Source organism: Callithrix jacchus, chromosome 5, assembly GCF_049354715.1.
Source record: "Callithrix jacchus isolate 240 chromosome 5, calJac240_pri, whole genome shotgun sequence".
Classification (NCBI taxonomy): Eukaryota; Metazoa; Chordata; class Mammalia; order Primates; family Cebidae; genus Callithrix; species Callithrix jacchus.
In genome coordinates, this window is record NC_133506.1 from 148541396 (window position 1) to 148554173 (window position 12778).

Sequence of the window (12778 nt, forward strand, 5' to 3'; positions counted from 1 at the left end):
GCTAAAAGAGAAATGCCTTAGCATTTCTGCAGGAAATCACTGCCATGTGCCATGTTAAAATTCCGCAGTAAGCCAAGCCACCAACTGGATGAAGATATCTTCAGCTGTGGAAGCTGTCAGATAATTTACCTCATGTATACCTTTCTCCAGAAACTGAAAAAAAAAAAAATATGCTCTACTAAAGTATGGAAGCAGACAAAAAAAGAGGAAGACATAGGGGTCCAGAAAATAGGAACCTGAAGTAGGAAAAAAGTAAAGGAATTTCCCAGAACGATGATGCAACTCAAATGACATCCATGCCACAGTCTTAGAAATGACTAGTCTAAATGGAGAACTGGGGGCTCCAGGAAGAATGGCCCCAAGAAAATACAACTACAATGAGGTATAACCTTACATGTCATAATTGTGAGGGGAAAGCTATATGCTGACGGAGAACTTGTGGGAGAATAAGCAATATGAACATAGAAAACTAAGCGAACAAAAACCAAGGCAGCTATTAAACCCACGTAAAACAAAAGTCAGACAAGAAGATGGTTCAGTTCTAAATAATATTTATATACAGTTTTAACAAGGTGAACTGAATTTTGACCTAACCAAAAATGGTACAGCTGTATTGCAATGATGGGGGAGGTAGTGTGGAAGGGAGCCTGCAGAGAACAAAATTGTCATTTGCTGTAGTAAGAAGGTACTGAAATAGATCTAAAATGTACATATCAAGAAGTAGCATTATAAACATGTTAATTATATCTATGGAGATAAATAGAAAAAATGGCTTAAATGTCGGAAGTGATGAGTATGAAAGCATATGGAGGGATAAGACAAGATACTACTGGGTGTTTTTTTGGTTTGTTTGTTTTGTTTAAAATCTTGCAGCATGACCTTTCGGAAAGGTGTCAATATAGAACTTTGTTTAAAAAAATAGTTTTCTACCGTATGATCTAGGAGTTCCATTACTGGGCATATATCCAAAGGAAAGGAGATCAGAACATTGAAGAGGTGTCTGCGCTCCCATGTTGATGGTGCAGCACTATTCACAATAGCCAAGATGTGGAATCAGCCTGTGCCCATCGACAGATGAATGAATAAAGAAAATGTGGTACAGATACACAATGGAATACCGTTCATTCATTAAAAAGAATGGAGTTTTATCATTTATGGCAACATGAATGAGCGTGGAGGACCCTATTTAAGTAAAATAAGCCAGGCACTGAAAGAAAAATGTCACATGTTCTCACTCATTTGTGGAATCTAAAAAAGTTGAACTCTTAGAACTAGAGAATAGAATAGTGGTTACTAGAAACTGGGAAGGGTAGGGATAAGGAGAGACAGTAAAAAATTAGTTCATTAATGCAATATTACAGTTAGAATGAATCAGTTCTAGTGTTCTGTAACACTGTAGGGTGACTAGTTAATTATGAGCTATTGCATATTTTCAAGTAGCTAGAAGAGAGGATCTGGCATGGTCCCAACACAAAGAGATGACCAATGTGTGAGGTGGTGGCTTTGCTACTTATCCTGATTGGATCACCACACATCCAATCACTCTGTACCCCATACATATGTACAATTACTATGTGTCAATTAGAATAATAAAAACCATTTTTAAAACGTATGCAAAGGATGAAAGGAAAAATGGAAGCATAAATTGCTGGACTGTGCTGTGGCAACTGTGATAGCTGGTGACTATAAATTCGGTGTCCCCATCTGTGTCACTGTGTGCTCAGCTGGGCTAGAAAAGGATGACAACTGGATTGAGTGAGGGTTGGGTTCTTCAGGCAGTTGTGACCATGGCAGTTTCTGCTGTCTCTGCGAAATGAGAGCAAGCATGGCTAATAAGGTAGTAGAAGTAAAGGACTCTGGGGTAAACTTTAGGTTGGATAAGAAGGGAGGTAAAGACAGAAGGAAACCGATGGTGTGGGGAAAGGTATTATAATCTGAGTTGTAGATATGAATTGATAGAGGCAACAGCATGGTGAGATGGCAGAGGGATAGAAGGTTGTAACCAGAAAGAAGGATATGTGAATTCCAGAGGTGAAGGTTAAGGTGATGACAAGGTCCAGGGTGGTGCCCAGGGTCCTGATTCAAGGTGCCCCTCAGGGGTTGCAAGTGTCAAAGGACTGAAAACTGGGATGCTGGATGGTCACACATTGGGGATTGCCAGTGTCAGGACCTAAGGCTACAGGGGAAGATTGCACCTGGGGGATGTGAGGGGCAGTGACCCTGCTGTTGGAATAGCGTTCAGTTAGCCAGCAAGAACCTTGGAACCTCAAAGGAAAGGTGCTTTACACCTGCGTGGGGCCTCATGTCCTAGCGGGGTATTTGAGAGTTTGAAGACCTCTTGACCAGGACAAAGTTGGATGTGAAGAAAACTGCTCTGAGAGAGACTGAGAACAAAAGTAGGAGATGGAGGTTGCTTACCAAAGGAAGAAGGAGTTTCGCATAGTAGGGAGGAAGCATCAGACGGAGAAAGATTGGGACCAGGAATGGAAAGGACATTGGCATTCGCTGGCCCCCAGCATTTGAAAATGAATGGCTTCAGCCATTTCCTGATCTCCTAGTCACAGCCTACCTGCCCTCTCCCCAACACACCCACTCTCTTCTAAGCTTTGTCACCCCTGATCCTTGCTGCTTTCTTTCAAATGGAATCAGACTCCACCTGGTGCTTGTTTCTTTCAAATGGAATCAGACTCTACCTGGATCCATTGTGCTTCTGCGGGCAGGTGAGCAGGCAGGCCGTAGAACTCCCTACTTCTCAGGACTCACTGAGGCCACTGCAGCGTAGTGAAATGCAGGCTAAGTAGGGCCGGAAATTGCAGGTTCAGCCATGTACTGGTAGATGCAGCTATGTTACAAACTCCATACCTTCAGTTCCTTCATTTGGGAAGCAATAACACCAATAGTAATACCAACAGAGTTTGGACAGGTGTCAGGTAAAGTAACACACACAGAAGCAACTGCAGCCTGGCACCTGGTGTTTGTAAATGCTTATGATAAATATCTCCCCCCAAAGTGTAACTTCAATTACAGCTCATACCTCTGTCTTTCACTAGGACCAAGCCTTATGGGTTCTTGGTGCTTAATAATGAATCGATCAGTGAATTTATTGGGCTGGGGGTTGGCGGGAGGAGTTTACAAAGCTTTTACACATATGAATATTTCAAAAACCACTTCTTCATTCTTCTGTCCTTACCTTTTCATAGTAATCTTCAGAATTCGTTATCACTTAGTCTTATCCAGGTAATGATTATGCCTCCAATGTAGATCTGAGTTTTCTAGGCCTCTATTTGAGTGCAGGGACCTCCCTATTTTCCCTTAAATTCCCAGCTACAACTTCTGCCTTCATGCCTGCAGTACACAGGAGTTGGAATGGAACAAACCTTAAATAGGTTAAAATCCACCTTCCCAATATAGCCCAATATTATGATTGTTTCTCCTGTTTACTGCCTCAGTATCACATATTCCTCTTAATATTTAAAAAATTCCTCTTGGCAGCTGAAAACTGATGATTTCCTTTCTTCCTTTCTTCTAGTCCTTGCATCTAACTGAGTATTCTCTCTCTCTCTCTCTCTCTCTCTCTCTCTCTCTCTCTCTCTCTGTGTGTGTGTGTGTGCGTGTGTGTGTGCGCGCGCGTGTGTCTCTTTAGTTTATAACTCACCCAGGTTTCTCTTTTATTTGGTATATTCTTATCTAGATAATATTTCCTTTCTTCATTCTATTCAATCCCTATAAATCCTACCTTGAAATGTTCCCATTCAATTCATCTTACAAGGGGCATCAGAATCTATATTTTCTGTTTATATCATTCCTGTTTTCTATTCACCTCTTTCCAGTTACACTGGAGCGATAACCATCACTTGCATGTGGCCGCCTTTGCTTTTCCCTTTCCTTGCTCCGCTCCATCTGCATCTGCAATCCTCATGTTCCCTGTGTGGGAGCTGATCTGTGGGGCCAGGGCAGGGTCAGCCCCGTGACATCCGCTTTCATAGGCATGTGGAGGGAGAACCTTAGATACTTGTGGGATAAAATCCCTTGCTGTGTATATTTCTTTATCCTTTCTGTTTCTTATCTTTTCTTACTTATATTGAGATTTACTGGCAGGAATTTACAGCCTATTGTATGTGAGATTAAGAGCCTATAAAAATGTTTTAGGGTTTTTTTTTAAATGTGATTTCTTTTTATTAAAAAGGTATATAGCATTCTTCTAACCATTATCTTGAATCTTTTTTTTTCCCATTTAGATGTGCTCAGCGAAGATCCTGAATTAGCTATTGTCGTTTGTTATTTCTTTTTTCTTGGTTTTTTTTTTTTTTTGAGATGACAGCCTCATCCTCAGAGTGAGCCATTATTCCTTTTTATGTTCAGGGACTCAGGGGACTAATAGAGACCAAGTTGTTAGTGACTTGCTGGTGTGTAAAAAGAGTTTCCTCATTTTTTAACTCTATAATTGACACATTGAGCCATCATTCTTGATGGGGCAGCTTCAGGGCCAAGTCATGTTTTCATGTCTCCTGTGCAAATGGTCTTTGTTTTAAGCATTTGTAATAAACAAATTGTAAGTCACTTTTATGATGTCCAGTTCAGGAATAAAATACACAGTGGTGCTTCTGCCAGCTGCTGTTGAAGCCAACTGATGCCATTGTGGAAGGCCCTTGTCCATGTGAGAAACTGAGCTTTTACACTCTTTTTCTCTTTTCTCAGAAACTCTCTCTGGATTGCTAGGCATCACCCAACCCTGAAGTCTTTTGAGGTGCTCTTGCTACACTACAGTGACACACTATAGGACCATCTGGGTTTGTAGTGATTGTCTGGCATTGGGTGAATGTGATTAATGCCAGTATTTCAAATTAAACTTACGGATTTCTCTTCTGAGAGGAGACTGAGGCTGGCATTTCTTTCCCTCCTGCTGCCTTTCTTCCTCCCCGGCAAAAGCCCCAGTGCTCTGGGGTTTGCATACGAACATTGTTTCATGTCACTCTGAATCTCAATATAGATAAAGTACATGAGGAGCAGTCTTGACCAACATATGGCCCCATGAGAGGAGAGCATGTGCATTTATTTATTAAGGATCTATTTTCTTTGGCTGGTATTGTGTTATTCAGGTCTTGTTTGGTTTCATGTTAGAGAAACCTAATTCAAACTGCCTTAGGCAAGAAGAAAGCAAAAGGGCGATAATCATGGGATTTGGGGCTCACAGAACTAAGAAGTTCCAGGGGTCATGTGACGTGAGGCGTGACTGTCCCCCAGGGGGGACTTCAGCTGCAGCAGCAGGAATGCATTTCCATCTCCTGGCCCCTCGTTCTCCTCTCTTTGCCTCATCCTCAGAAAGGCTCTCCCCACATGGAAACAAAGATGATCAGCAGCTGCTCCAGGCCTACATCCTGCCAGCTTGGCCGTCTATCAGAAAGAGAAGTTTTTTCTAGTAATTCCAGCACAATTCCCAGGGTAGTGCTGTCATCATCACAGCTCACATGTTGTTTCTTTCTCAAGCCAGGAGACTATGTAACACCAGAGCAGTGCAGAGCTCTGATCTGGCAGGCCTACATTGTACGCCCCCTCCAGGCCCTGGTGCATCAGCCCCCTACCCTGACCACATGAAACAAAAGGAGGGAAGGGTTTGTTCCCTAAAGGTCAGCAGGAGTGCCGTTCCAAGGAGCCGCTCAGGCCCAGCACGAGATGCCCACTAGACTAGCAGCACAGTCTACAATGGGGGAAGATCAGGGCAAGCTGAATAGGGTCTAAGGAAATAGCGCTATTCAAGAAGGGTCAAAAACTTCGTAAATAAGTGTCAGGGACTCCAGGAACTAATAGAGACCAAGCAGTTAGTGACGTTTTGGTGAGTAAAAAGGGTTTCCTCATTGAACCATTCGGTTAGACAGGGAAGCTATAGTACGCTGAGTACTGGCCCCCAAATATGTCCATGTATGAATCACCAGAGCCTATCAGTGTTACCTTATAGGGCAAAAAGGACTTTGCATGAAGTTTGGGATGTTGAGGTAGGGAGATTGTCCTGGATTACCCAGGTAGAGGTGATGTCATCACAAGGGTCCTTATAAGAGAGAGGCAGGAGGAGTTAAAGGGGAAGACGTGATGCAGGAAGCAGGGATCGGAGTGATTGTTTTCAAGGTGGAAGAAGGGGCCACCAGCCAAGGAATGAAGGAAGCCATGAGAGGCGAACAAAGCAAGGAAACGGATTCTCCCCTGGAGAGTCTAGACGGTACCAGCCTGGTTGACACCTGGGCCTCAGCCCAGTGAGACTGATTTCAGGCTTCTGACCTCCAGAAATGGAAGAGAATAAACTTGTGTTTTCTTAAACGGCTAAGTAGTAATTTGTTACAGTGGTAATGGGAAACTAACACACCAAAAGAATGGATTTGAGAAGAAGCTAACCAGTTCCATTTCGGGCACAGTAGTTTTTGTCATCCAGTAGCTAAGCAATAATGTCTAGTTGGCGGCTGAGAACAGGTCTGGGTCCCGGGAGAGATGTCTGGGCCCAGCTGGATTGGAAATCACAGATGTTTTGGTTATCAGTGTATGGAAGTTGGTGATGTGAGCCTGTTGAGTGGATACGCTCATCAGAAGACTGGACAGGAGAAGGCTGAGGCCGCACTGGGGGTATGTTGGTCCAGGTCTACAGAAAGGAGACAGAGTGGCCAAGAAGGCTGATGCAGCAGCCTGGGGCAGTAGGAAAACATGAGGTCAAAGACCACACTAGCATTTCTAGACACTCAGAGATCCCATTCAGTGAAACGAAACCTTACCATGTACTTAGAAGACATTTAGGCCGAGTCTAGAGTATAAGAAAATAGCAAGGGCTGTGCACACTGGCTCACACCTGTAATCCCAGCACTCTGGGAGGCCGAGGCAGGTGGATCATGAGGTCAAGAGATCGAGACCATCCTGGTCAACATGGTGAAACCCCGTCTCTACTAAAAATACAAAAAATTAGCTGGGCATGGTGGCACATGCCTGTAATCCCAGCTACTCAGGATGCTGAGGCAGGAGAATTGCCTGAACCCAGGAGGCCGAGGTTGCGGTGAGCCGAGATCGCGCCATTGCACTCTAGTCTGGGTAATAAGAGCAAAACTCCGTCGAAAGAGAGAGAGAGAGAGACAGAGAGAGAGAGAGAGGGAGGGAGGGAGGGAGGGAGGGAGGGAGGAAGGAAGGAAGGAAGGAAGGAAGGAAGGAAGGAAGGAAGGAAGGAAGGAAGGAAGGAAGGAAGGAGAGAGAGAGAGAAAGAAAGAAAGAGAAAGAAAGAAAGAAAAAGAAAGAAAGAAAGGGAGAAATAAAGAAAATAGCAAGAAGAACAGAATGTCTTGACTTATCACTGTAATCCACTGTGCCATGAAGAATTCCCAGACCATGCAAGAGTTCCCCAGGTGGCCATGGTAAAGTTTGCTGGCAAAGGGAGGATGAAACTTTCGATTTGAGTTATTCCCATAGGATTGCTTGGACTAGACTTACCTCTCCTTATCCTTTTATGGATCAGACAAATTATTTTCATTAGTGGTTTAGTATCTCCTTTTCTTTTTGCTTATTAGTTATTATACAAGTAAGTGTGATGATTATAAAATATAGAACTAATGCAAAAGCATATTAAAAAATAAAAGCTCCTAAATCCTACTGCTTAGAAGTAACTAGTATTAAAAGTTTTGTGCCTTTCAGATATTTTTACTTATTTGTAAACATAATACATGTGACATTTTGTGTTATAAAAATGGGATGATACCATGCATGCTGTTCAACTAGCTTTTTAATTTATCATGGACAGTTTTCCATGCCAGTACAACATAGAGCTATAATATCCTTTTTAATGGCTGCATGGTACTCCAAGGTTTGAATATACCACAGTTCATGTAATTTATGTTATATATGTTATAATTTATGTTTTGTAAACTTGTAGAAGTGTTTCAAAGAGAGATTTATAAAAGTAGAATTGCAGGGTCAGACTATTAATATTTGCATTTCTGATAAAATTCAAATTGTAGTCCATGAAAGCTGAATGGAAACACTGAAAGGTTAAATAAATAATTGTATTTCATTTTCCTTTAAACATAAAACATTAGGTTTAGTGCAGATTTGGGGAGTTTAACACTTCCCTTCTCAACTTTCAGGAGTCTCTGTCTTTCCATACGTGTAGATACCTGAAATCAAAGCAGAGTGAGGAACAGAGGGAGAACTTAGCTATATAGTGGGCATCCTGGGGGAGTGCCCATGTCTGGGCAGAGTGCAGTGTCTGGGCTTTCCAGACCTCAAAGATCCAGCCTTCTGTGATCCCTGGGCAGACCTGCTTGGAAAGAAGCCCGAGGGAGGGCAAGGGTTGGAGGGGCACACACTGAGAGCCCACCCCGTCTAGGTCGAAGTGTGTGTTCTGGTGGAGAAGGCAGGCACTAAGCAGATAGGTGAGTATAGCACAGATTGTTGGGCAGTGACAAACATTGTGAGAAAGAATGAAGTGGGAACGAGGAAACTGGCAGGTGGTGAGAGGGCCACATTAGCTGGAGTGCCAGGCATCGTGATGACCTCGCCGTGCCGAGACCTCCTGAATGAATGGATGAACCACGCTTAAGGGCTAGAGGAAGAATATTCTGCGCAGAGGAACTCAAGCATGTTTGATGACCAGCATGGCTGGCATTGTGGTTGGCAGATGTGGGCAGGGACAGTGACACAGCAGTGTGTCTGTGAGGTCATCTGAGGCTGCATCATCTGATATGGTGGCATGTATCAATTAATTAAAAGATTGCTTAATTAAATGAATCGATTAAATGGTTGAGATTTCAATGTCAGGGCATGGGGCATGTTGGAAGAGCTGTTGTCAGACACTGTTTGTTGGGAATATGAATTAGTGGATCCTTTTGTTGGACAGTTGCACTGTGCATAGCAATATTGCAAAAGAGCAGAGTCAGTCCAGCAAAAGCGATTCTGTACATTTGTCCTCTGAAGATCCTGGCGTGTGTATACAAAGAAAGCAGAAGAGTGTTTATTGTAGCACATGTAGCTATTTCAGAAGCTAAACTTGTAACAATCTACATGCTCATCCATAAGATGATGATGAACTGATTATAGCATATCTTTGCCCATTTGTATGATGTGGCTCTTCTTTTTAAAAACCTATAAATACACTGATAAGAAAATGATCTCAAAAAATGTGGGTAAGTAAAAAGAAATTGCAATGTTTGTTTCATATATTGAACTAATAGCTGCATTTGTATATATGTGTATATTGAAAAGTACCTGGAAAAAGATCTGGGAGAATAAACACTAAATTGCTAGCAGCAGTTACCTCTGGAAAGAGGAGAGAGGTCTCAGGGTTTGGGGGTGAACATGGGGGTGACATTCATGGTCTGCATCTAACGAACACCAGCAAGCTTTGGTTTTGAAATGACTTAACAGTGTGCTGAAGCCAAGGCAGGTTTGGGTTAATCTAGGTCTGTGTGATTTCTCGAAGCTCCCATCCGTTGCCCTTTGACTTTCTGACAAAGGTGATGTGGAGGTGAGCACTGTGCCCAGCACACAAAGGAGAAGCTGCACTGTGCCCTGGGTATCGCTGGACACAATGTGAGGAGTTTCTGCTGGACCAGCTCTGGCAGCAAGTTCCACAAAGGCTCAGCTGCATGCAAGAGAGCTAAAGGCTCTCTAGGTCACCTCTGTGGACCTGCTGCATGGAAATTAATTACAGTCAGACCGTGTCCCCTGTTGCTTGGCTCCGGGTGATGCCAAAGTCATTAGCAGCCATGTGCAGCTACACCTTCCTTCCCCGTCTTCTGAAAATTTGTCTCGGCAGAGACCAGCAGGCAGACTAAGTTGGTGACTGAGATTTTAATTTTGGATAGTTTGGTAGGGGTCATTGGGGTGGCAGTGACTTCCAGAGAAGGGGACGTTTTTCATTAAATCAGAGACAGCAGTGTCCTTACTCCTTCCCTGACCACTCAAAACTAAATTCGCTTTCCTATAAACAAGTGTGTCATTCTTCAAGCACAGAGGGTCATGACCATAGCGACAAATCACCCAAATATTTCTTTTGTTGATCTGTTTGACTTTTGTGAAGCCGCCCTTTCCACAATTTATGTTGCCATTTCAATTTTAACTAGCTTGCTTTCTTTCTATTTATCTTTTCAAACTATACATAGGAACAAAGAAAGAAGCTCAGAAAGATCAAGACACTAATAAGCCCGCCGTTTCATCCCCTAAGAGAGTAGCAGCTTCAACCACCAAGCTTCATTCACCAGGTATTTAAGAAATACGATGTGTTACTTGGGGAGATGACTTGGACTTGGTATGTATCTTATTCAGATGTCATTAATGGAGCAATGCCAGCCCATGTGATTTACATGATTGTTCCAGAGTTTGGCATACATATGCTGATGTTTTCTGACGCTAGATGAAATGAACCAGCTGTTGACATCATTTTATCTTAAAAAGGCAAAATGTTATGCTACATTTAAGTGGGAGAATCTTCTCTGTGTAGGGGTATCTGCTATTCCAATAGCATGTTGAAATAATTTACAATTATTGAAAAACAGACTGTAAAGATCTATCCTCAAGAAGTAATATTGACTAAAAGGAAGAAGAACAGAGATAATGGGTATCAAATGATTTGTTAGTCTGTCAGTGAGGAAATGATTTATTTGCATTCAGATATGAATAAACTACATAAGGTTGCTTGAAAGTCAAAATTGTTTATTATGAATATTCCTGGCCAGGCATGGTGGCTTATGCCTGTAATCCCAGCATTCTGGGAGGCCAAGACGGGCAGATCACTTGAGGTCAGGAGTTCGAGACCAGCCTAGCCAATATGGCGAAAACCTATCTCTACTAAAAATACAAAAATTGGTTGGGTATGGTGACTCTCACCTGTAGTCCCAGCTACTTGGGAGGCTGAGGCAGGAGAATCAGTTGAGCCCAAAAGGCAGAGATTGCAGTGAGCCAAGATCATGCCACTGCACTTCAGCCTGTGCAAAAAAGCAAGACTTCATCTCAAAAAAACAAAAAGAATATTCCTATTGTAAGATATTCATGCCATTGTAGGACAGTATGCAACATAATCTGAAAACATTTTTTTTTTTGAGGTGGAGTCTCACTCTGTCACCAGGCTGGAGTGCAGTGGCATGATCTCAGCTCACTGCAACCTCTGCCTCCCAGATTCAAGCAATTCTCTTCCCTCAGCCTCCTGAGTAGCTGGGATTACAGGCATGCACCACCATGCCCAACTAATTTTTATATTTTTAGTATAGACAGGGTTTCGCCATGCTGGTCTTGAACTCCTGACTTCATGATCCACCCACCTCGGCTTTCAAAAGTGCTGGGATTACAGGCATGAGCCACCTCGCCCAGCCAAAACATTTTCTTTAAGCCCCAAAATAGTGGCCATAATAGCAGCTAATGTTTGAGCTCTGATGTATGCCAGGTACTGTCCTATGCTCTTTCAATGCCTTAATTGATTCAATGTCCACAATAACTCTGTGAGACATGTTGTATTATCTCCCCTCTCTTTACATGTGAGGAAACTGAGGCACAGAACATTTCATTAATTTCCCCAAAGTCACAGGTAATAAATAAAAGAGCCTTGGTTTGAACCTAAGCAATCTGTATCCCCAACTTGCATTCTTAGTTGCTACACTGTTAGCCCAAAAGCATGGAGAATAGAGGACTTATTAAAATTTCTGATTAATTAAAAATTTACGGAACATAGGTCAAACCTGCAAGTGTGAAGGGCAGGAGACAAAGCATGGTAACTGAGTAAAAGATCAGATCTGAGGACCCTGCATAAATCTGGAATTTCTAAAGGATAATACCTTGGCCAGATGAAGAAGGAAGGAAATCACCCTGCAGGAGACTGGCTGATTGCAACTCTGGCCCTGAGGGAAGCCACGATGGGGAGTCCTCCCCCAGGAACCTTTGACCACAAGCCAGCCCCACTGCAGTTGAAGAGCTGGAGTCTGTGCTGCCACTGCTCTGAAAATCCAATTTAAATGCTGTAGTGCTTATAGCTACTTAATCGAATTAAATGTGAAATCATTATACACAACAAGAAAGAAGCCACCATAAATAAGGTCCTTATGTTCTAGAGAAAGGATATAAACAATATGTAATTTTAGACTTAACAATGTTAAAATATGTGTTAAAATTTCTAAGATAGCCGATAAAATACATATGTTGTTCTGAACCAGTAGAGGGGAGAATGTTGGAATGAGGGATTTTAAAAACTCAATCAATACAAAGGAAGGAGAAAGGAAAAGAAGGAAGGCCAGGAAGGAGATGGGAGAAATTGAAACCTTACAGTAAGATATTAGAAATGAACTCAAATATGTCATAATGACTATATGTGAACTAAGCTCTAAATTAAAGATTTAGATTACCAGAGCCGGGCGCACTGCCTCACACCTGTAATCCCAGCACTTAGAGAGGCTGAGGCAGGTGGATCACCTGAGGTCAGGTGTTTGAGATTAGCCTGGCCAACATGGTGAAACCCTGTCTCTACTAAAAATACAAAAATTAGCTGGGTGTGGTGTTGAGTGCCTATAACCCCAGCTTCTTGGGAGGCTAAGGCAGGTGAATCACTTGATACTGGGAGGCAGAGGTTGCAGTGAGCCAAGATGGTGTCACTACACTCCAGCCTGAGTGACAGTGAGACTCCATCTCAAAATAAATAAATAAATAAATAAATAAATAAATAAATAAATAAATAAATAAAATAGTTTTTTAAGAAATAGATTACAAGACTGCATTCACTTATTAAACAGTCAAAAAGTATGTTTTAAGTGTATTTTATATGCTGTAA

The 12778-nt window shown here is 42.3% G+C and overlaps 1 protein-coding gene across 7 annotated transcripts in view; it reads left to right on the forward strand.

The window, feature by feature from the left end:
• MTUS2 (microtubule associated scaffold protein 2) overlaps positions 1-12778 on the forward strand; it is a 744933-nt gene that overhangs the window by 572337 nt on the left and 159818 nt on the right. For 5 of the 7 annotated variants that reach the window (XM_078375228.1, XM_078375229.1, XM_054256733.2 and 2 more), the window contains one exon: positions 10128-10226. The exons of the other annotated variants lie outside the window; for them this stretch is intronic. In XM_078375228.1, coding sequence (XP_078231354.1) covers positions 10128-10226 — 99 coding nt within the window. The remainder of the gene's footprint in view (positions 1-10127; positions 10227-12778) is intronic. 7 annotated transcript variants of the gene reach the window in all.